Here is a 24,803-nt window from a genome sequence, read left to right as displayed (position 1 = left end):
TAGGGTACAGGCCGGCTGCTGGCCCTTCACTTCGCCTCAGCGCTGGAGGACTGGACATCACTGAGCTACTAGCGCTCCCCGGGACAGGGTGGGCAGCGTGACAGGACAGCGGGGAGACTGATGGGAATGTGCCCTGTGCAACCCTCGTAAACCCTTAGCCTGCTGGCTTCAAATTCCAGGGTAGGAGGCCCCAAAACCCGTCAGCTTTGAGAAACCTGGGTCCTAACCTGAAGGGGGCTTGCGTCTCGTCAGCCACAAGGACTACAAGTCCCTTAACCCACAGACACATTGAATCCCCTAATGCTGCGACCCTCAAATTCCTAGAGTAACCCCAGTTCCCCTCAGCCTGAGGCACCCTAAAAATAGCACCCGCAGAGAGACAAAATTTCCTTAACCTCGGAGACACTGAATACCTCAGCCTGGGAGCTCTTAAAACTTTTCCTCCTCAAGACCCTAACTATCCTGCCTGTCGGAGACCTAAATCCCCTTAGTAAGAAACCCCGATTTCCTCAGCCTCAAAGATCCCAAGTTCTCTCACCCTGCGCATTCTACATCAGCAAAAAGATCCCCGGTCCCCTCTGTCTGAGGACCCCAGTTCCTTCTGCCTGTGGGACCCAGATCTCCTCAAGTCAAGCAACTTGTCCCTTAGACGTAGAACCCACGTTATGCCCATATTTTTCTGAGTCCCCAGGAGGAGATCCTCAAAACTCTTCTTGGAGAAATATTTCCTCTCCTGCACTGGAACAGAGCCTTGATTTCAGCCTGACCCCAGTCCAGCAGTTAGGGGCTTCCAGGTCTCCTCAGGACTCACTGTCACCCACAGACATGTCCCTCCCAGGGCCTTTCTTCAGAGGGGCTGAACTGTAGGGGAACCAAAGAAACCAAATCTAATTGACATTAGGCTAGTCTGTCGTAGCTAGTCAGGATCCATCCATCCCACCAATACTCTTACCCCAACTTTCCCCTCACCATCCTGCCCTGGACACTCCACCCAAGGAAGACAGACCAGGCTCTGGACAGTAGTCTGGGCTATCTCAGCACCTTTCTTCCACAGGCACCTTGGCTTTGAGGCAGTCCCATGGCCATGAGGCCAAACAGGTCTCCAGAGGAGAGCACTGAGGGAGATGCTGGGAGAACAGAGTGGAAGCCCACGGTGAGAGGCAGAGGCAGCAAAGTCCACCTCTAAGCCAGCTCTATACGAAGGACACAGCACTGGTCCCTGAAGGACCACAGCCTGCTTGCCTGGGCAGCTGAGTAAACTTCTCTGTGAATGTAACAGGGTGGGAATGCCTGGTCTTGTCTTAGATGGTGGGGTGGAGTGTGACAAAACAGGACATTAGCATCGTCAACTGCTTTGTGTCCAGGGAGAATTAGGAAAATGCTCAGTGTTTGTTCAGTTAACCAGAACACAGGCAGGAAGGAAAGTCTGCATGCCTGTCTCACAGAGACCATCCAGTAGCTTCAGGCTGCTGCTGCTGCTGCTGCTAAGTCGCTTCCCACTCTGTGCGACCCCATAGACGGCAGCTCACCAGGCTCCCCCGTCCCTGGGATTCTGCAGGCAAGAACACTGGAGTGGGTTGCCATTTCCTTCTCCAACGCATGAAAGTGAAAAGTGAAAGTGAAGTCGCTCAGTCGTGTCCAACTCTTAGCGACCCCATGGACTGCAGCCTACCAGGCTCCTCCGTCCATGGGATTTTCCAGGCAAGAGTACTGGAGTGGGGTACCATTGCTTTATCCGAGCTTCAGGCTACTCCCTGCACAAAAGGTGGAGAGAAGGCCCAGCTCTAAGGTCTGACTGAGATTAGTAAATCACTGATGAAATCTATTATTTTCCTTAGGCCAAAGATGCTTTCAAAGACATCTCCATATACTTCTCCAAGGAAGAATGGGAAGAGATGGGAGAATGGGAAAAAATCCAATATAGGAATGTGAAAAGGAACTATGAAGCACTGATTACTATAGGTAACAGGAAGTGCTGGGTGCCTGTGAGCCTGGGAAACATGAAACAGGTCTTCACCCTCAGTGTTTACTTGGCCCTCTCTTAGGTGGCTTCATCTGCTCACAGTTCCCTTTTGTGTTGACTAACCTGGAGGAAATTTTTATTGTTTTCTATCAAATGGAGGTTGATCCTGCAGTGCAGAGCTCACCTCTTGCCTTGTTCTAGATTCTCCCAGACCATCTTATTGATTTCCCTGACTTTGTGACACTTTCCATTGCTTCTGTGCTTTGTTCCCCCTGGTAGAACAAACATTTTGTTTTTTTCCAGGTTTCAGAGCCACTCGACCAGCTTTCATGCATCACCGCAGGCAGGTCATCAAACCCCAGGTAGATGACACTGAGGATTCTGATGAAGAATGGACACCAAGGCAGCAAGGTGAGGGGCCAGGAGGATTTGGAGGTGTCTTCCTGAAACCAGCCTGGGCTTAGGTCTCAACTACTTCTCAGCCATTAGCAAAGAAAACATAATTTTCAGCATTCCAAAGTGGTTGTGGCTGAATATTGAAATCAGCCTGAATGAAGATGAATGTATAGGTTTTCCAGTGTAATTCTCAAAAGTTTTATGTTTAAAATTTATCATTCTTTTTAAAAAGAATTATTTTTGCTAAACATTCTTAATGAAAGGCAATTAAAGAAACCTTAGACTATAAATTCACTGAAGAGATTTAATACTAATCTCATAATAATTAGGTTATTGGATTAAATCTCTTAGAAGAGGAAATGATTAACATATTATGTCAAGATACATTATTTATGTATGTATATAAAACAACACCACATGATCTTATTACCCTAAGGTTAAACTAATTCTTTGTTTTAATTCTGGGAAAGGATTTGGGAGAACTATTTATTCTCCCTGATCTTTCCCATATTTCACTGACCAGAGACAGCATCAGGTAAATAAAATGAAGTACACTCTTTATACAATAGAAGTGAGCAGCTCACTTCCTCTTCTGCTGCTCAAACAGTTTAGAAGAGTTAATCTGCCTAGACTGGAGAAAACAATTTAGATAGTTCTATGATTCTCCATCTATGGATTTCTGTTCTCCCAGATTTTTAAAAATTAATTTTGTAGTTTTGGCTGCACTGGGTCTTCGTGGCTGTGCACGGGCTTTCTCTGATTGCGGTGAGTGGCTTCTCATTGCAGAGCACGTGCAGGCTCAGTAGTTTGTGACACACAGGCTTAGTTGCCCAGCAGAAAGTGGAATCTTCCTGGACCAGCCATCGAACCTGTGCCCTCTGCACTGGCAGGCAGATTCTCATCCACCATGCCACCATGCAAGTCCCTCTACTCCCTTAGGTTATTAAAACTAGTATAAGAGACATGGAAACCAAACATTTGGTTGTCTGCAAAGGTTTTCACATGAAGAGAGATTCTTCGTAGGGAATACATATGCCATGGTTCACCATACCTCTGCACATCTTTATTTACCTTCTTAACAATTTCTGAGTGTATGGTACACTGTTGCTAACTATGTACACATTAGAGTTAGTGGCTATAGTGTTAATCGCTCAGTCGTGTCCGACTCTGCATACCCACGGACTGTAGCCACCAGGATCCTCTGTCCATGGAATTCTCCAGGCAAGAGTCCTGGAGTGGGTTGCCATTTCCTGCTCCAGGTTATCTTCCCAACCCAGGGATCGAACCTGTGTCTGTTGCATCTCCTGCATTGCAGACAGAATTTTTACTGCTGAGCCACCGGGGATATATATACACACTGCTGCTGCTACTGCTAAGTCGCTTCAGCCGTGTCCGACTCTGTGCGACCCCATAGACGGCAGCCCACAGGCTCCCCCGTCCCTGGGATTCTCCAAGCAAGAACACTGGAGTGGGTTGCCATTTCCTTCTCCAATGCATGAAAGTGAAAAGTGAAAGTGAAGTCGCTCAGTCATGTCCGACTCTAGCGACCCCATGGACTGCAGCCTACCAGGCTCCTCGGTCCATGGGATTTTCCAGGCAAGAGTTACTGGAGTGGGGTGCCATTGCCTTCTCCCGTATATACACACTGCTGTACAACAAATCTGTAGAAATGTTCCATCTTGCGTGATTGAAGCCCTAACCCACTGAGCAACAATTCTCCAATCCTTCATCCTCATAGCCCTTGGCAACCACAATTGTATTTTCTGTTTCCATGGATTTGATTGATTTAGATACTTCATAGAAGTGGAATCAGGCAATACTTGTCTTTTTTTATTGGTTCATTTCACTTAGTATAATATCATCAAGGCCCATCCATAATGTAGCATATGACAGAATTCTTGTTTAAGGCTTAAAAACATCCCATGTGTGCATGTGGATATAACAGACATAAGATATATCTTATATATAATCTTTATCTGTTTATCCACCAATGAACATTTAGATTGCTTATACATCTTGCCAACTGGGAATAATGCAGCAATGGCCATACCTGTGCACACTATTTATTCAATATCTCACTTTCAATTTTTTATGGAAATATACCCTTGAGTTGGATTTCTAGATCATACAGCAGTTCTAATTTTCTGTGGAAACTCCATACTGTTTTCTATAAAGCTTGCAACATTTTACATTGCCAACAATATTGTATAAGGGTTCCAATTTCCCCATATCCTTATCAAACTTGCTACTGTCTTCTTATTCATATTGCCCATCACAGAAGGTATGAGATAATTTCCATTGTGGTTTTAATTTGTATTTCCCTATTGATTAGTAATATTGAACATCTTTTCATATGTTTGTTGGCCATTTGTGTATCTTCTTTGGAGAAATGTCTATTCAATTCCTTCTCTCACTGTGTTAGTCAGCTCAGACTGCCGTAACAAAACAGACTGCATGCCTTAAACCACAGAAATTTGTTTTCTTACAATGTTGGAGCATGGATGTTTGATATCAGGGTGCCATTATGGTCAATCAGGTTCTCTTCCTGGCTTATAGGTAGCCTTCGTATTGGTATATGCTTATTAACCCCTTATCAGATACATATTTTACAAATATTTTCTACCATTCTGTAAGTGGCCTTTTCACTCTGTTCACTGTGCCCTTTGCTGCACAGAGGTTTTAAGATTAATGTAGTCTCATTTGTCTATTTCTACTTTGTTACTAATACTTGTGCACTTGGTACCACATCCAAGAAATCATTGCTGATTCAATGTCGTGAAGCTTCACCCTTGTTTTCTTCTAAGAGTCTTATCAAATCTTGCATTTAGGTCTTTAATCCATTCTGAGTTGATTTTACTTCATGATATAAGATGTTCATTATTTTGCATATGGATATTTTGTTTCCCCAGCACCATACATTACAGGGATTAAACTTTCCCCATTATCTTGACACCCTTGATGAAGATCATTAGACCATGTATCCAAGAGTTTATTTCTGGCTGTCTATTTTGTTCCATTGATTGACATATCTGTCTTTATGCCAGCCGACTTCCTCAGTGGCTCAGCAGCTGAAGAATCTGCCTTCAATGCAGGAGACACAGGAGATGTGGGTTCAATCCATGGATTAAGAAGATCCCCTGGAGAAGGAAATGGCAACCCCCTCCAGTATTCTTGCCTGAGAAATCCCCTGGACAGAGGAGCCTGGTGGGCTATCATCCAAAAGGTCACAAAGAGTCAAGAAGACTGAGGGACTAAGCACACATTTATGCCAAAACTATACTCTTTTGGTTACTGTACCTTTGTAATATGTTCTGAAATCAGAGGCCTCCAGCTTTGCTGTTCTTTCTAAGACTGTTTTGCCTATTTGGGGTGCTCTGAGATTCCGTGTTAACTGTAGGATGGATTTTCTATATCTGAAAAAACTTCCATTGGGATTTTAATAGGAATTGCATTGAATCTTTAAATTGCTTTGAGTAGTATGAACAACTTAATAATATTAAGCCTCTAAATCCATAAACATGAGACAGCTATCTATTTACTATGTCAGATTCCTTTCAGCAATATGTTGTAGTTTTCAATGTATAAGTCTTTCATCTCCTTAAGTTTACTCCTAATTACTTCATTCTTTTTCGATGCTATTATAAATAAGATTATTTGTCAAGTGGCTAAGACTCCACACTCCCAATGCAGAGAACTTGGGTTCAGGCCCTGGTCAGGGAACTAGATCCCAAATGCCACAACAAAGACCTGGCACAAACAAATAAATAAAAATAATTTTTTTTCACTCTAGACTATAGCTTTAAAAAAATAAAAAATAAATAGGATTGTTTTCTTATTTTCCTTTTTGAAATGGTCATTGTTCATGCAAGGAAAGATATTTGAATGTTGATTTTGTACTGTGCAACACTCTGTGCAGGTTTTTTTGTGTGTGTGGAATTTTAAATATTTTTCTGCACATAAAATCATGCCCCCTGTGAACAGACATAATTTTACTTCTTTCTTTCCAAGTGGAAGCCTTTTGTTTCCTTTTCTAATCTAATGCCCTGGCTAGGACTTCTAATATTATGGTGAATAGAAATGTTGAGAATGGGCATCCTTGCCTTTTTTTCTGGATCTTAGAAATTTTCAGCTTTTCACTGATGACTATGATGTTAGAGGTAGACTTTTCATATATGACCTTTATTATATTGCAATCACTTCCTTCTGTTTCTACATTGTTGAGTATTTTTGTCATGAAAGGCTAGTAAACTTATTAGATACTTATGAACATCAGATGAGGCACAGATGAGGTTTCATGTTTTTTTTAATTGTAAGAAAATTATGTAATGCTCCCAGTGGAAGCATAGGAGTTGATGATACAGAAATTTTCCATTCCTCCTTTGGTAATCATTGTCTTTGTCACTCTCTGGCTCAGAATTATGTGTCCTTAATTAGAATGCCCAGAGTTTGGAAACATTTATCAACAAAAACACTGATTCTCATTTTTTAGGTAAACCTTTTTCAATGGCCTTCAGAGTGGAGCCCAGTAAACACCAGAAGGTGAGTATTTCCCAAATCCTGTTACCAAAATATCCTCCTCATGGATCCAGTCACAGATGAGAATAGGAGAAAACACAGAGATCCTGGAGACTCCTGCCTTCCTGTCCTGAATCTTTAGCACAATGTCTGATATCATCATCATCTCTATACTTAGTAAGAACAGCAACAATAGTAGGCTGTTCTATTGTTACATTATTTTCACAATATTTCAGACTTTAAAGCATTTTATGTGAATAAACTTACTTAAAACAATCCTACAGTACCTATAAGTAGGTATATAACTATCACCATTATAGATCCAAAAAATGAGATAAAATACATTTGATTATATGCCTGAGATCACAGTATCACTGGTAGTGCAATCTAATCCAAAGCACATTCTCTAAACCCCTTACAAACTGATTAAAACTTCCATAGTTCTATGAAACTTATTCATACATCTTTATATCATTCATCTGAGAGATGTTTTCAACCTCACTTCATCCTGCTGTGCTAGGGAGGGATATGCTACGACATCTGACTAAGGGAAGCTTAAGGATATGTTGGGCAGTTTGTAGAGTGGGTGGTCAAAGATGAAGAAGCTTAAGGACATGCTGGGCAGATTTTAAGAGAGGACGGTCCAGGATGAAGAAGCTTAAGGACATGTTGGGCACTTTGTAGAGTGGACAGTGAAAGATGAAGAAGCTGAAGGACATGTTGAGCAGTCTGTAGAGTGGACTCTCCAAGATGAAGAAGCTTAAGAACATGTTGGGCAGTGTGTAGAGAGGACGGTCCAGGATGAAGAAGGCGACAGGATCCCTACCTCAGAGCCTCCCATGCCAATAAGAGGAAGCAACTCACAGCCCTGACAAGCCTCAGGTTTATGACTGAAAAGCAACAAATAAGAAAATGACTGAAGGACTTCACATAGGTTACCTGCTTTTGAGTAGAAACTCATCATCTGGGCATCATTTCAAATGCTCATTCTTGTAGGAGGAAGTAACAACTCCTTCCTCTGAGCTCTGATTAGGCAACTCTCCTGTTTGGAATCATTTGTTTAGCCTGCCCCTGTGTTATGAGCTTTGAGAGCCTAGCCCATACCTATTAATTCTCAGAAGTCCAGACCCAGCTCAAAGCCCCTGAGGGCCCCCTGAATGTTTTTTGAATGAGTGACTGCACATTTAAACATTCATCTAGGAGTAGGAAGGTCAAAGAATGCTGAAGAGGGTATCTGTAAGCTAGACTTCAAATATAGAGGGAGTTAGGGGATAAATTGATGGCAGGGGTGTACGCTCACATTCATACTGTATTAAATAGCTCACACAATGATTTGTTGAATGTTATTAAATTTCATGTCCGCTATAACATTAAGAATTAGTATGTATACCAATTTATGGATCAGGAAACTGAGGAGAACCAGCTAGTCATATGGCCTTGTTCAAGGAGAATTGATGAGACCAACTATTTTAATTCCAAATATTGCCTCTAAGAGGACATGGCAACCTGCAACTTTCAGCTCATTTTCTTTATTGTCTAAATGTGTTTCTGCCAATCGTCTTTTCTCTTATCAATCTCACTGGTTTGTCACCTTATTTCCCAGATGTGTTTTATCCCCTCTGTAATTTTCCACACTTCCTCATCTATCAAAGGTCCACTAATTAATAGAAAACCCCCCGGATTTCTCTACGAGCCCTACCTCTTCTTTCTCTGACCTCCAGCTAGTCTCCCTGCCTTGCTCTCACTTTTGTGCAGAAAGCTGAAGGGAAAGAACCTTAAGATATGAATTCTAGCTTTGATTCACTACCCACTTAGGTCCTTGTTTTACACTCCAGTGTTCGTGTCCGCCCCATCCATCAGGTATTTCCAAGAACTGTCAAAGTATTAACTAAAGTCATGCATGTGAAAACACTTCATAAAGTCCTAAAGAACTAAAGAAATGAATGTTGTCTTTTACTCACATGGAAGGGAATGTCCAAGGCACCATTAAGTAAGGAATCTAGTTTGAAGGAATTGCTGGGAGCAGCAAAATTGCTGAAGACAAGTGGCTCCAAGCAGGCTCAGAAACCGGTGCCCCCTCCCAGAAAAGCAAGGGCCCCAGAACAGCACCCCAGACAAAAAGTCGGTAAGAGAAAATTTGGGGAGTTCCTCTAATTAGTTCCTCTCATCACTATAGAAAAACTAATAAGTATGGCCTAGGTGTGTGGCATGGACTTTGGGTAGGCATGGGTTTAAGCTGGACTGATCTGAAACATGAAGTTAGCACTGGGACCTTGGGAAAATCTTATACATTTTCTGAGGTCTGAATGCTCATCTATAAAGTAAAGATAAGGATACATAACTCATACCGTGCTTGAAAGCCTTACAAAAATGCAGAAGTCTGACACCTACAAGTAGTTCAATAAATCGAGCTGTGATAATAGGGACCACATTTTATTAGTGTTTATGCCCAGACCTCTGCTCAATGCCTTATGTGTCACGTGCCCTCAATGTATGTTTTCTGAGTACATGTGTCAGTGAACTATTTCCTAAGTAAGAAGGTTGAGAAGTTAAACCTACTAACGGGAAGTACAGGAAGCTAACACTGAACTGGGCATTTGTGGTCAGTGAGGAGACTCAGTCTCCTGAACCAGTAGTTAAAGGGAGAAGAAACAAAGCATAGAGAAGGGACTTCCTGGTGGTTAAGTGGTTAAGACTCCCTGCTTCCACTGCAGGAGGTGTGGGTTCCATTCCTGGTCAGGGAACTAAGATCCCACAAGACATGTAGCATGGCCAATAAATAATGTAACATTAAAACATAAAAATACAAAAGTAAAAGCTTGAAAAATAAATGTAATAAAATGTTAATAAAGTGTATAGATGGACAGGTAGGAGATCTCATACTTTCTGATAAAACAGGGACTAACTCTCCAGACCCCACTAGCCTTGTTTAGCTTCTGTTCTCCATCTTAGAACACAGAAGAAAGGAGACTGGAGTTAAGAGGTACAGTCTACGAGAAAGAAAGGGCCTTGTGTACCAAGAGGTCAGCAAGCCCCAGGATGACGACTACCTCTGTGAGTGACCCCTCTGGCCCACTCATGGAGAAGGGGGCTATGAGGCCCTGGTCCAATAACCTCACCTCACCATTTGGTCCCCCAATTATCCCCTTCCTCTATGACTTGGGGTGCAGGATCAAGGCCACGTGCCGTGAGTGCCCCAGTTCTTTCTGAAGGTCTTTACGACCAGCAACATCACTGTACCTCCCCTCATCCCTGTTGCTCTCACCTCCAGATTGTGAGGAGTGTCAGAACTTCTTCATCGACAGCTGTGCTGCCCACGGGCCCCCAACCTTTGTAAAGGACTGTGCAGCGGAAAGGGGGCATGCCAACCGCTCAGCCCTCACTCTGCCCCCTGGGTTAAGTATCAGACTGTCGGGCATCCCTGAGGCTGGGCTTGGAGTGTGGAACGAGGCATCCGATCTGCCACTGGGCCTGCACTTTGGCCCCTACAAGGGCCAGATTACAGATGACGAAGAGGCCGCCCACAGTGGATACTCCTGGCTGGTGAGAAACACCCCTATTTCCCTGTCCTCTGGCCTCTAATCACTTGTGGGTGGTGAGGGTGGGGGGTACTTCATGTCTACATGGGAGGACACCAATGGTGATGACACAGTCGGCAATGACACAGTCAGCCCTGTGTACTGTGTGCACCGGGCATGAACACAGGCCTTCCATCCAAAGGTCAGAGGAGAGGTGGGAACACCGTGGTACACACACGCAGGACTTCCATCCACAGGTCAGAGGAGAGGTGGGAGACAGTGGTACAGGCACACAGATGTGACTCCTCCCTTGTGGAGCCCTTTCCTACTTGGAATGATTAAGAAGCTTACCATGTGGTCTGACTGGCAGTTGAATCTATGCAGGCCGAAGAGCACCAATGACAGCAGAGGAAAATAGTTCTTCTATTACTTCCTACCAAAAAAATAAAAGAGAGAAGAAAGCTTGAAACTCTTTTTCTGACACTCAGATCACCAAAGGGAGAAACTGCTATGAGTATGTGGATGGAAAGGACATGTCCTTGGCCAACTGGATGAGGTGAGTGCAGTGAGTCTGCAGTGTATAGATGTCGCTCCTCCCTCAAGCCCACACCCCTTTCCTTCTCAACCTGGCTACCTCAACAGCTTTCACATCTTCTTACCTCTTTTCCATTCATATCATGCTCTTTCATTTCAAAAGACATCAGAAAAAAATAAAAATATAGCATGTGACATCAAAATACAAGTCTACATGCTGAACAAAACTGTGGTACATGAAAACAACTTTAGGAGTCTAGATTCACCAGGGACACTTTCAGTTCAGTTCAGTTCAGTCGCTCAGTCTTGTCTGACCCTTTGTGACTTCATTGCAGCACGCCAGGCTTCCCTGTCCATCACCAACTCCCGGAGTTCACCCAAACTCATGTCCATCCAGTCAGTGATGCCATCCAGCCATCTCATCCTCTGTCATCCCCTTCTCCTCCTGCCTCCAATCCCTCCCAGAATCAGACTCTTTTCCAATGAATCAAATCTTCACATGAGGTGGCCAAAGTATTGGATTTTCAGCTTCAGCATCAGTCCTTCCAATGAACACCCAGGACTAATCTCCTTTAGAATGGACTAGTTGGATCTCCTTGCAGTCCAAGGGACTCTCAAGAGTCTTCTCCAACACCACAGTTCAAAAGCACCAATTCTTCGGCACTCAGCTTTCTTCACAGTCCAACTCTCACATCCATACATGACCATGGAAAAATCATAGCCTTGATTAGACCGACCTTTGTTGGCAAAATAATGTCTCTGCTTTTGAATATGCTATCTAGTTGGTCATAACTTTCCTTCCAAGGAGTAAGCGTCTTTTAATTTCATGGCTGCAATCACCATCTGCAGTGATTTTGGAGCCCAAAAACATAAAGTCTGACACTGTTTCCCGATCTATTTCCCATGAAGTGATGGGACCAGATGCCATGATCTTCATTTTCTGAATGTTCAGCTTTAAGCCAACTTTTTCACTCTCGTCTTTCACTTTCATCAAGAGGCTCTTTAGTTCCTCTTCACTTTCTGCCATAGGGTGGTGTCATCTGCATATCTGAGGTTATTCATATTTCTCCCAGCACACTTGATTCCAGCTTGTGCTTCTTCCAGCCCAGCGTTTCTCATGATGTACTCTACATAGAAGTTAAATAAGCAGGGTGACAATACACAGCCTTGACATACTCCTTTTCCTATTTGGAACCAGTCTGTTGTTCCATGTCCAGTTCTAACTGTTGCTTCCTGACCTGCATAGAAGTTTCTCAAGAGGCAGGTCAGGTGGTCTGGTATTCCCATCTCTTTCAGAATTTTCCACAGTTTATTGTGATCCACACAGTCAAAGGCTTTGGCATAGTCAATAAAGCAGAAATAGATGTTTTTCTGGAACTCTCATCATTTTTCCATGATCCAGCAGATATTGCCAATTTGATCTCTGGTTCCTCTGCCCTTTCTAAAACCAGTTTGAACATCTGGAAGTTCATGGTTCACATATTGCTGAAACCTGGCTTGGAGAATTTTGAGCATTACTTTACTAGCATGTGAGATGAGTGCAATTGTGCAGTTGTTTGAGCATTCTTTGACATTGCCTTTCTTTGGGATTGGAATGAAAACTGACCTTTTCCAGTCCTGGGGCCACTGCTGAGTTTTCCAAATTTGCTGGCATATTGAATGCAGTACTTCACAGCATCATCTTCCAGGATTTGAAATAGCTCAACTGGAATTCCATCACCTCTACTAGCTTTGTTCATAGTGATGATTTCTAAGGCCTACTTGACTTCGCATTCCAGGATGTCTGGCTATAGGTGAGTGATCACACCATCGTGATTATCTGGGTCGTGAAGATCTTTTTTGTACAGTTCTTCTGTGTATTCTTGCCACCTCTTCTTGATATCTTCTGCTTCTGTTAGGTCCATACCATTTCTGTCTTTTATCGAGCCCATCTTTGCATGAAATGTTCCCTTGGTATCTCTAATTTTCTTGAAGAGATCTCTAGTCTTTCCCATTCTGTTGTTTTCCTCTATGTCTTTGCATTGATCACTGAGGAAGGTTTTCTTATCTCTCCTTGCTATTCTTTGGAACTCTGCATTCAGATGCTTATATCTTTCCTTTTCTCTTTTGCTTTTTGCTTCTCTTCTCTTCACAGCTATTTGTAAGGCCTCCCCAGACAGCCATATTGCTTTTTTGCATTTCTTTTCCATGGGGATGGTCTTGATCCCTGTCTCCTGTACAATGTCATGACCCTCCATCCATAGTTCATCAGGCACTCTATCTATCAGATATAGGCCCTTAAATCTATTTCTAACTTCCACTATAATCATAAGGAATTTGATTTAGGTCATACTTGAATGGTCTAATGGTTTTCCCTTCTTTATTCAATTTAAGTCTGAATTTGGCAATAAGTAGTTCATGATCTGAGCCACAGTCTGCTCCTGGTCTTGTTTTTGCTGACTGTATAGAGCTTCTCCATATTTGACTGCAAAGAATATAATCAATCTGATTTCAGTGTTGGCCATCCGGTGATGTCCATGTGTAGAGTCTTCTCTTGTGTTGTTGGAAGAGGGTGTTTGCTATGACCAATGCACTCTCTTGGAAAAACTTTATTAGCCTTTGCCCTACTTCATTCCTTATTCCAAGGCCAAATTTGCCTGTTACTCCAGGTGTTTCTTGACTTACTACTTTTGCATTCCAGTCCCCTATAATGAAAAGGACATCTTTTTGGGGTGTTAGTTCTAAAAGGTCTTGTAGGTCTTCATAGAACCGTTCAACTTCAGCTTCTTCAACATTACTGGTTGGGGCATAGACTTGGATTACTGTGATATTGAATGGTTTGCCTTGGAAACGAACAGAGATCATTCTGGTTTGGGGGATTTATTTAATTTTTTTTTTTTTTTTTGAGATTGCATCCAAGTACTGTATTTTGGACTCTTTTGTTGACCATGATGGCTACTCCATTTCTTCTAAGGGATTCCTGCCCACAGTAGTAGATATAACGGTCATCTGAGTTAAATTCACCCATTCCAGTCCATTTTAGTTCGCTGATTCCTAGAATATTGACGTTCACTCTTGCCATCTCCTGTTTGACCACTTCCCATTTGCCTTGATTCATGGACCTAACAATCCAGGTTCCTATGCAATATTGCTCTTTACAACATTGGACCTTGCTTCTATCACCAGTCACATCCACAACTGGGTATTGTTTTTGCTTTGGCTCCATCCCTTCATTCTTTGTGGAGTTATTTCTCCACTGATCTCCAGTAGCCTATTGGGTACCTACTGATCTGGGGAGTTCCTCTTTGAGTATCCTATCATTTTTCCTTTTCATACTGTTCATGGGGTTCTCAAGGCAAGAATACTGAAGTGTTTTGCCATTCCCTTCTCCAGTGGACCACATTCTGTCAGACCTCTCCACCATGACCCACCCATCTTGGGTGGCCCCACAACAGCATGGCTTAGTTTGATTGAGTTAGACGAGGCTGTGACCCATGTGATTAGATTGACTCGATTTCTGTGATTATGGTTTATGTGTCTGCCCTCTGATGCCTCTTGCAGCACCTACAGTCTTACCTGGGTTTCTTTTACCTTGGACATGGGGTATCTCCTCACAGCCGCCCCTCCTGACCTTGTACGTGGAGTAGCTCCTCTTGGCTCTCTATGCTCGCGCAGCCACCTCTCCTTGGACATCGGGATACTTTAACTGACTTAACTGACACTTACCAAGCATTTTGTGTTCCAGTTTAGACAGTGAACTTCATTACTGAAGCAGGTCACCCAACCCATGTTTTGGAGAACAACTGCAGACAGACATTAACCAATTGATTTTAGGAACAGTAACCTTAATTTCCTATTTTTGAGTAACTGCACAGCACCAGGATAACCTAACATGGGAGGCCTTGAGTCCATGTGCTCAACAACCTCCCCAGGCTCCATTTCAGTGAGAAGTGGGCCCTGAGGCCTGGGAAGGAATGGGGGCCAGGATGTCCATGAGCAGGGCCATTCTCTGAGGGCCCCTCCTTTCATCAGGGCAGGCAGAAAGTGAATAAACTATCACTGTTATGGGTCTCAAGCTATGTCAGAGCACTCTCCAAGTTTTAATGAGAGGGGGTGGGCAAGCAAATATGGCCCTGGATAAACGTGGGGAGATTGGAGGAAAGCCTTGGGAGAAAAGGCAGGCTGGGGTGAGTGCTGAGGGCTGCATGCTAGCAGAGGAGCACCAAGTCCTGTGGAATGAAAGAGAACTTAATTCAGAGTTTAGAGGAGCTGGAGGTCACCAGCCTCATGGAGAGTCCAGGTGGAGATGAGTCTGGAACTGGGCTCTATAAAATGGCTAATTAGGTAAGGAGAGAAAAGCATTCCAGCCAGGAAGAGGACCAGAAACAGGATCTGGAAATAGGAATTCACACGGCCTGGTCGAAGGTGTGAACAGAAGGTCCCCATGAGGGGCGATGGGAGCCATGGCAGCCTCAGAGCCTGAAGGCAAGGAGCTGGGCATGGCCCGACAGTGGAGGGGACTCATCACCTGAGGTTTCTTTCCCTTTCTGGCCTTGACCCCAGGTATGTGAACTGTGCCCGGGACGACGACGAGCAGAACCTGGTGGCCTTGCAGTATCAAGGGCAGATCTTCTACCGAACCTGCCAGGTGGTCAGGCCGGGCTGTGAGCTGCTGATCTGGTATGGGGACGAGTATGGCTGGGACCTCAGCATCAAGCGGGACAGCAGGGGGAAGAACAAGCTCACGGCCGGGAGAGGTGAGCGCCACCCCTCTTCCAACGCCCCACCCCATCCTGGGGAGCCTCTCTGGTCCGATTCCAAAGCAGAGTACAATCCAGTCCAAAGTCAGTCATGTCGTCATTAAAATGCCTCAGAATTTGATTCATTTCATATGACTATTAGGGAAAAAATGTATATTAAAAATGTTAGTTCTAATTTTCAATATTTCATGCAGAAAAATATGTAACATCACCTTCTGCTGAAAGGCTTAGAAGCAAAAAGCAAGTTTTCTAGCACCTACCAGCTCTCTCACCTTTACCTGTTTCTTCCTCATTTCCTCCACATTTCTAAGCGACACATGTACAGCGATTTGCATTCTGTTACTGTATCAGTTTGTTGTCATGTGAGTTTATACTCTGTGCCAGACAGGGCTCCACCCACTGAAAGAGACAGAACCACTGCCCTGGGGCAGCATGGACTTCATACCAGATGGGGGCTGGTGCTCTGAGGAAAACCAGTGGAGGAAAAGTGCCTCCAATCAGCGTGAGCAGAGGGTGGGGTGTGCTGCAGGATGGTGGGCAGGGTCTCTGCAGAGATAACACCTGTGGGAAAGGATTCCAGGCAGGGGAGCAGCCAGTGCTGCAGCCCCAGGGCCAGGAATAGAGGCCATGCCAGTGGTGGCAGGAGGAAGCACAGAGGGAGAGGAAGGAGGCTGGACAGGACGCAGAAGCCTCAGGGCCTGTGTCCAGGTGCACGCCCCATGGGTCTTCCTGGGTAACACAGAACAACCATGTGGCTTTCAGCTGCAAGTGGCATGTTCTCTGTGCTAAGACAATGCTTTCGTTCACTTTTGGGAAGAGATAGCAGTGGGGATTCCGCTCATAGGTCAGTTCACTGCCAGACATGAGGGGAGAGTGGGCTGGATAAAGATGCTCGGGAGTGAGGGTGTGAGGAGTCTAGCTGGAGATGTATTTTTAAACAGGACTTCCTAGTGCATGTTAAATGCAGTAAGACTGAATGAAATAAATGAGCTATGAATACTGGTGAGGCTTGAGAAAGGACATGCCTTTATTTTATGATTTATGGAAAACTGAAAGAGGAGCAATTTATGAACCAATTGGGCCAGCAGGAGCCAGAGACCTGTAGTCAGTAGGACCTGGGCCTCTTGGTCTCCTGCAGTCTGAAACCCACTTCCTGCAGAGATTGACACAAAGGCTTCTCTTTGAACAAGGAGCCATAAATTCAGCTTTACTCAAACCTGCTCTAACCACCCCCTGTGCTGCCTCCCACATGCAGAGAGCTCCAGGCCAGGTGCCCTTAACTTAATAGACCCTTTCCCCTCACAGGGAGCCGATCAGGAAGATTCCACCTAAGTCATCAAGTCTTCTCTCTCAGTAGAGTAAAATACCTGTGGCAACTGTGACATGACTTTTCAGATACTTACACGCAGGGAACGGTCCCTGTAGATCCACCTCTATCAGGAGAGACACTGCCTCTGATGCTGCTGGAAGGTCCCTAGTCTGGGTGATATGTAGAAAAGGCCCTTGACACAAGCTTCCTGGATTTCTGTAGACATAGAGAATAAGAATGGAATGGAGACGTGGACTGTAAAGACACACTTGATGGGAGACAAATCGTGCACCATCAACACCTAGATGATCAGTGGGGCGGCCTTACCGTGGCAAACCCGCTACCTGACCAAAAGCTTCCTCTTTCAGCAGAACCGAAGCCCAAGAGCCACCCATGTGCCTCCTGCTCTCTGGCCTTCTCCAGTCAGAAATTCCTCAGCCAACACGTCCAACGCAATCACCCTTCTCAGACCCTCCTGAGACCATCTGCAAGAGACCACCTCCAACCAGAGGATCCCTGCCCAGGCAGTCAAAGTCAGCAGCAGCGATATTCCAATCCACACAGCCCAAGTGACAAACCTGAGGGTTGCAAGGCCAAGGACAGGCTCCAACCTTTGCTGAAAAGCAAGGCTGAAGAGGATTTCAAGGGCCTCCTCCTACTCACCCAGAAGACAAATGGGGGCTTCTGGGGTACATAAGAGAATCACAGAAGAGCCCAGCACAAGCCAGAGACTGAATCCAGAGGACACAGGCAAATTATTTATGGGGGCAGGGGTCTCAGGGATTATAGAAGTCAAGTACGGAGAGTGTGGGCAAAGCTCCAAGGTTTAGTCAAGTCTCATCACACACGAGAGAACACACAGGGCAGAAGCCCTATGTTTGCAGGGAGTGTGGGTGAAGCTTCAGTCAGAAGTCCCTCCTCGTCATGCACCAGAGGACACACACAGGGGAGAAGCCCTATGTTTGCAGGGAGTGTGGGCAAGGCTTCAGTCAGAAGTCCCATCTCATCAGACACCAGAGGACACGCACAGGGGAGAAGCTCTATGTTTGCAGGGTGTGTGGGTGAAGCTTCAGTCAGAAGTCAAGTCTCATCAGACACCAGAGGACACACACAGGGGAGAAGCCCTATGTTTGCGGGGAGTGTGGGCGAAGCTTCAGTCAGAAGTCCCTCCTAATCATGCACCAGAGGACACAGAGGGGTGAAGCCCTATGTTTGCAGGGAGTGTGGGCGAAGCTTCAGTGATAAATCTCATCACACACCAGAGGACACACACAGGGGAGCAGCCCTATGTTTGCAGAGAGTGTGAGTGAGTCATGACAAACAAACCACATCTTAGCACAGGAGGATTACTGCAGCCACCCCATGCCTCAGCTCTAAGGGGGCCTCAGAGGAGGTCTGTGACCCATTACAGTCCCCAAGTGTATGAGGAGAGACTTCCCAGGTGGTCCAGTGGCCAAGAATCCATTGCAGAGACCCATGCTCACTACCTGATTGGGGAACTAGCTCCCACATGCTGCAACTAAGACACAGCGCAGCCGAAAAAATAAATACATAAATAAATATTTTAAGGAAAGAGTGTGATAAGCACAGAATTACTTGATTAAATAGACCTTTTTGACAGTTTCACTTTATGACACTTTCATGATAGGAGAGGAGGTAGATAAAGAGCAGAGGGTTTCTTAGGTGTTCTGGAGATGTTCATGCCAATTGCCTTCATGGTTTTTTGTACTCCTCTTCTGATAATTTTTGTCTCCAAAGAAATCTGAAGCCCAGACTACGTACTTATCACCCCCTTATTACTGAGTGCAGTGGGGTCCAGTGGTAGCTGAACCCCTGGGAAGGCATAATTCTGGAGCCAGCTCAGTTAGGCATTGGACAGTCAGTTCCTGGGTTCAGGGAGAGGAATCTAGGGTTTGAGACAGAATCACCAGGGAAGAGAATTCCCCGGCCTCCTGGGAAGTGTGGCCTCTCCTCCTTATGGACCTCAACTCTCCTTTGGTGTCTCCTGGTTGCCCTCTGGATTCCTCTGACTTCTGTAGCCTCAAAGTGAAGGCCTCAGGCACGTGAGTGTGGGCATGTGTGTGTGCCTGGCTCAGCCTGGGCCATCTGGTCTTTGCCACTCCCTCAGGGTCATCACAGCACCTGGACTCCAGATTTGACCACAGGGATCCAGTTCTCAGCCCTGCACTCAGCGGCTGTGTGACCTGGGGCAAGATGCTCAACCTCTCTGTGTCTCTATTCTCGTCTGTGATACACAGTAGAGGCAGCAGCATTTTAGTCTGATGCATAAGCACAGGCAGAATCTGGCAGAGGCTGATGAGAATGCAAGCCCCGCTTTTGCTGTTCTTTGTGCTTTTTTCTTTAATCTCTTTTTATCTTTTAACTGAAGGATAATTGCTTTACAGAATTTTGTTTCCTGTGTGTCCTTCAGCCCCCACACCTTCCAGGTCTTCAGAGTTAGACAGGGAAGGGGCCGTTTAGGCACTCGACTGCCCTGATGGGGAGTGTGAGGTCAGGGGTGCTAAGGGAGGGCGACCTCCCTTCCCACCACTTCCGTTCCTGCTGAGCTGGGCAGCCCCAGAGCCCCTCCACAGACAGGCAATGCTGACAGTCATCCACCCTGCTGAAAAAAGAGCCTGGAGCCACATGTTCAGAAAATCCCTGTCTGGCCCCATCCCACCACCCACACAGAGGGTCCTCGAAGCCCATACTGTGGCTTCTCTAATGCACAGCCTTGTATCTGTCCCCACATGCTCTGGTCAATGCTGCCTCGACCTTGAAATTCTTAACTACAGAAAAGCTCATCCTTACACTTACCTTTTTTATGAGTGAGGTCTGATGGGCCACGGAGTGTGCTGTGAGCAGAGCAGATACACACAGCACGGGTCCCGGGGTGACCAGGCAGCACGTGGGGACAAGATAGACACAAAGGCCTCCCCTGGTGAGTGAAGTTGGGGACCGCACCAGGAAGCCACGCTTGCTTAGACCCAGAACTGAGCTCCGACACAGAGTGGAGCCAATGGTGTTCTCAAGAGTCGACCACACCCTCCCCTCTGTGAATAACCTCTGCCCTGTCCTGATCCTTCTAGAAGGGGTTCAGGAGGCTGAAGTCCACCTGGTCACCAGAAGACACCAAGGGGAAAGTGGGCCACAGGGCGGTGCAAACTCCAGGGCTGGGGGCAATGGCCCTCAGTTCCCTCCCTGTGCCAGGCTTCCGAAGCGTCTCTACATGAACCGTGTCAGTAATAACCACCCACTGTTATCTTCTCTTTTCTTTCATACTTTTTTAAAGAACGTGTTTGTCTGTGGTTTGGTTTCCCTACAGGAAGGGAAGCCACGTAAACTCCCCATCTTCTGTGGCTTGAGGCAGGGGCCACAGGAGGGAGAGTTAGGGGTGGTGCAGGCAGATGGGCATCAACTGAAAAATGGTGGGGACCCAGAAACTTGCAGGGGCTTCTCACCTGCACCTCCCACCAGGGCTGGGCCTGGAATCCCCTGGAAGCCTGACCAATTCAAAGCTTCTCCCTCCCCTCCCCTCTGCTCCCCTCTCCTGCCCCAAAAAGCTGGCTCCTGGGCCAGCCCACAACACCCCCAAGCCCCCTATCACCCACAGCCCTGCACAGGCCCTCCCTCACAGAAGTGGGACGACCTGCACGGCGGCAGGGATGGTATCTGACCCCAGACCTGAGGGTCTCAGCTGACCTTGAGCAAGGGGGCTAGTGCTTTACACAGCCTCCCAGCCCAGGGAGCTGCCAGCAGCCACAAGCCACAATCTGAAGCGGAGCTGGGGGATGGGGAGTGGGGATGTGAGCTGTCTGAGGTCCCATCCTGTCCCCACGACGGTGGCCAGGCCTCACCTGACACCGTGACTGCCCTGCACGGGCACATAGGAGTGCAGCAGTCGCGGGGACAGGACAGCCAGCTGCCTGCCTCATGCTCCACCCTGACAGCGGCCCCACAGCTGTACCAGCCCCGCCTGCATGTGGCTCTGCTTGGCTGCCAGGGCTCTGGACCCTGGGTGGGTTGGTGAGGGCAGAGCTCCAGAGGCCAAGCCTGTCTTCAGCCATCAGACCTACCCTGGTCGCCAGACTCATGAGCCCAGCCAGTATCTGAAACCAAGATGCCTTTGGGAGAATGACGCCACAGACGCTGACCTCAGAGCTCAGACTCCTGAAAACTTACTAAACAGATTATTTTGTCTTTTTTTAAAGTGGGATGTTGGCAGAAAATGGGAAGGGGAATGACTTCCTTGGTGGTGCTGTGGTTAAGAATCCACCTGCCAATGCAGGAGACACGGGTTCAATCCCTGATCTGGGAAGACCCCACGTGCCATGGAGCAACTAAGCCCATGCACAGCTACTGCAGTCCAAGTGCCCAGGGCCTGTGCTTCCAACCAGAACAGCCACCACAGTGAGAAGTTACGCACAGAAACGAGAGAGCAGCCCCCATGCCCTACAACCAGAGAAAAGCCCGCACGGCAGCGAAGACCCAGCACAGCCAAAAGTAAACAAATAATCTTTTTTTAAGTAGGAGGTTGCAGCATTCCCTGCTGGTCCAGAGGCTAAGACTCTGAGCTCCCAACACAGTGGGGCCAGGTTCAATCCCTGGTCAGGGCACTAGATCCCACATGCCACAACTGAAGACCCAGCACAGCCAATTAAATGAATATTCAAAGGCAGGAGGCTGTTCATCTGTCACCATAGAAAACTGCAACATTTTAGGGAAAGAAAAAAAACAAAGATCTTATTTTGCAAGTTCTCGTGGTTGATTGCAAAAATTTTCTCATAACATGCAGCTGTTTAAAAAAAAATTAGAAAATACAGAAACTAAAACCCACCCATAAATGTGTAGGGAACACCAATTACTGAAGCATCTGGCCACCACATGTGGTAACACACGTGTGTGTTTTTCTTCTACAAAAGCTTTCAGCCTCCACCTACCTTCCCACCGGCCTCTGCTCTGCTCACCAAGAAGACTGCGCTTTGGCCTTGTGATTGGGGGGGGGGGGGGGTTCTGTTGAGCTCAGGGAGGCGGGGGAGCAGGACTGTGAAGTTGGGGGCATTGTCTGGTCTGCAGTGAGGAGACAAGCGTGAGTGCTCCGCCTCTAGGTCCAGTAACTCCAGGGGCCTCAGGGTAGCCGCCTGAGAAGAAGCCTCTCAAACACCTTCCCTGCATTCTCTAAGTAACAGCCTGTCCCACGTCTCAGGGTTCGGCTGTGGGTTAAATCCTCTCTTTTTGGAAAGAAAGGTGTTTCCACAGAGAACCTGCCTGGATCTCAGCCTCAGTTGGTCCTCTTGTTGGAAACAAAAAGTGTTTCATAGAAACCTGCCTGTATCTTGGCCTAGTTGGTTCTCTTTTTGGACGTGAAAACTGTTTCCACAGAGAATCTGCCCAGACCTCGGCCTCGGTTTGTTCTCTTGTTGGAAACGAAACTTGTTTCCACAGAGAACCTGCCCAGATCTTGACCTCAGTTGTTTCTCTTGCTCGACATGGTAAGTGTTTTCACAGAGAATTTGCCTGGATCTCGGCTTCAGTTGGTACAGATTTAACAAGCAGTACGTTCAGGGCTCAGGGAAGTTTGTCCTGAAGCTTCCTGGGATTAGGGTTACAGCGCCTCCTCACCTCCACCCCTTCCACGGTCACAGAGCCTTCTCTTCCAGAGGAAGGTGTTTGGCAACATCAGCCACACATACTGAAGAAGAGAAAGGCCATGGCAGGCAGGGCTGGGTGTTCTTGGGAGAGCAGAGGGGCCTTGGACACTCCATGCTGGACCCCTGCCCCACCGGCTTCTCCTCCTTCTCGCTGGGCATGCAGCTTTCACCTCCTGGGTGCCTGCCAGCGAGGGGCTCCCAAGACACCAAGCTGGGGTTGGCGATGGGTGAGCTGGATGCCAGGGACCTGAGACCCTGCCGCAGGTCAGTGCACTGTGGACAAGGGCCGGCCTCACTGAACGGTTAGGCCCTGTGCATTCAGGACACTCTCTCTGGACTCCAGGTGGAGGTGCTGCTGCCCCTAGTGCCCACCTTGGTCTCAGGAGGTTGAAGAGAGGACCAGGTTGCCCTTTCCACCTCCTGCCCAGAGAATGACAAAGGCCAGTTCCCAGAAGTTGGAGCAGGGTGGGCAGAGTGAGTGCTTGGGTCTCACAGTGTCCCTGTAAAGAGGGCTTTACTTCTGACTGGATCCTTCTTGGCTGGTTCTCTTCTGTGTTGTCTCACATCAACTCTCACAGGGAAAAGGCTGTCCAGGTGCCCACAGCATCACTCGCCCAGGTGCCGACAACACTCCTTATTTATTATGGGCAGGGAGACAGGGCGGTTGGTGTGATGCTCCCCTGGACCAGAGAAAAGACCCCCTAGGTTGTGTCTCATCTATCTCCTGAGACCCAGGTGGGCACTGGGGGCAGAGCACATCCACCTGGGGCCCGGAGAGGGTGTCCTGAGTGGACAGGGCCTAACTGTCCAGTGTGGCTTCTGGGGTATGGGCAAGAGGGGCACTAACGCCTTTTTAAATAGTTCAGACAACCACTGACTTCCTTTTGGTTTCAGATCTTTTTGATATGGTTCATTTTCAGAGTCTTTATTGAATTTGTTACAATATTGCTTCCATTTTATGCTTTGATTTTTTGACTGCAAAGCATGTGTGATTGTTATCAAGTCCAAGCTTGCTCTGCATGCCTCACAACAGGCCAATAAACCAGAGGCGAGGTGCTGAGGCAAGAAATACGACTTTACTTGGAAAGCTCGCAGATTGAGAAGATAGCAGACTAACAGCTCAAAGAAACCATCTTGTCAGGGTCCGGTTGCCAGTGTCTTTTATAGAACACAGAGCTGAGAAGGTGAGGAAATAAAGTAAAAAGGCCATTAATCTGGCAAATATCTCCTGGAATGGCCAGCCTAGGGAGGAGATGTGTTACTTTCTCCCTTCCTGTAGCCATCCACAGGTGGACAGGTCCTAAACAAAGCCAGAGGGGCAGGGTTTCCTGAAGTAGGCCATTATGTATGGACAGTATCCCTGTAGCAAACAAACCAACAGGAAGCAAAGGTTAAAGTAAAAGATTTAATTTGAAAAAAAAAATTTTTTTAACATGGAGTCAGATTTTGTTCTTCCCTGTAACAATTCCCCACTCTCAGTGTCCATTCCACAATCTTATGGAAAATGGGAACCTGATTGTTCTAATTGCTCCACCAGTTGCATCTTTTGGGGAGTGCCCACCACTGGTGCCAGTTTTCTGAATGTTGAGATTTATCTTTTGTTGCTCTTTGGAAAGTGTCTACTTCATATGTGTAGACACAAAAATATTTATAATCAAGGTGTTAAGAGTTATGTTTTATTCAGCAAGAATCTTTTAGGGCTTCAAAAATGCAGGCAGCATCTAAAGGTAAGGAATTTTGCACTTTTTATGTATGGGAAGATGCAAGAGTCATCTCGTTGAAATCATCCCCTTTGATACACACCTCACCATCTGGGGCCAGTATCCTGTCTTCTCCTTCCAGACTTTTCTCAGGGATCACCATGGGAGTGGCTGCACTTTGATGGCTGCTGGAATGCAGGTATTCTTTTCCCTCCTGAGTTTCCTCAGGGTTCACCATGAGAAGTGGTTGCACTTTGATTCCTGCTAGAGGGCAGGTATTCTTCTCCTTCCCGAGTTTCCTCAGGGCTTACTGTGGGGAGTGGCTGCAGTCTGATGGCTCCTAGAGAGTAGGAGGGGGAACCTGGATCCCCATTGAGATCATCTCAGCAGAGAGAGCAAGCATGTCCTGTGACTCCAGACAATCTTCCAGCATTAGGGGTTTGGAGTTCTGCCTGCAGGATCCACAACCATCAGCTCA

At 46.4% G+C, this 24,803-nt stretch overlaps 1 protein-coding gene across 1 annotated transcript; it reads left to right on the top strand.

Annotated features, from left to right (window-relative positions):
- The first annotated feature begins 1,084 nt into the window (after positions 1–1,084).
- On the top strand, positions 1,085–18,488 carry LOC129651808 (histone-lysine N-methyltransferase PRDM9-like). The gene is made up of 10 exons (XM_055580358.1): positions 1,085–1,153; positions 1,839–1,962; positions 2,267–2,374; positions 6,849–6,898; positions 8,843–8,999; positions 9,827–9,928; positions 10,146–10,417; positions 10,881–10,948; positions 15,469–15,662; positions 17,343–18,488. The coding sequence occupies exons 1-10, from the start codon at positions 1,085–1,087 to the stop codon at positions 17,669–17,671; spliced, it is 1,473 nt and encodes a 490-aa protein (XP_055436333.1). The 3' UTR covers positions 17,672–18,488.
- The last annotated feature ends 6,315 nt before the right edge of the window (positions 18,489–24,803 follow it).

This window comes from Bubalus kerabau, chromosome 4 (genome assembly GCF_029407905.1).
Source record: "Bubalus kerabau isolate K-KA32 ecotype Philippines breed swamp buffalo chromosome 4, PCC_UOA_SB_1v2, whole genome shotgun sequence".
NCBI lineage: Eukaryota > Metazoa > Chordata > Mammalia > Artiodactyla > Bovidae > Bubalus > Bubalus kerabau.
The sequence above is the reverse complement of the archived record's forward strand: the minus strand, read 5'-3'. Positions and strand labels throughout refer to the sequence as shown.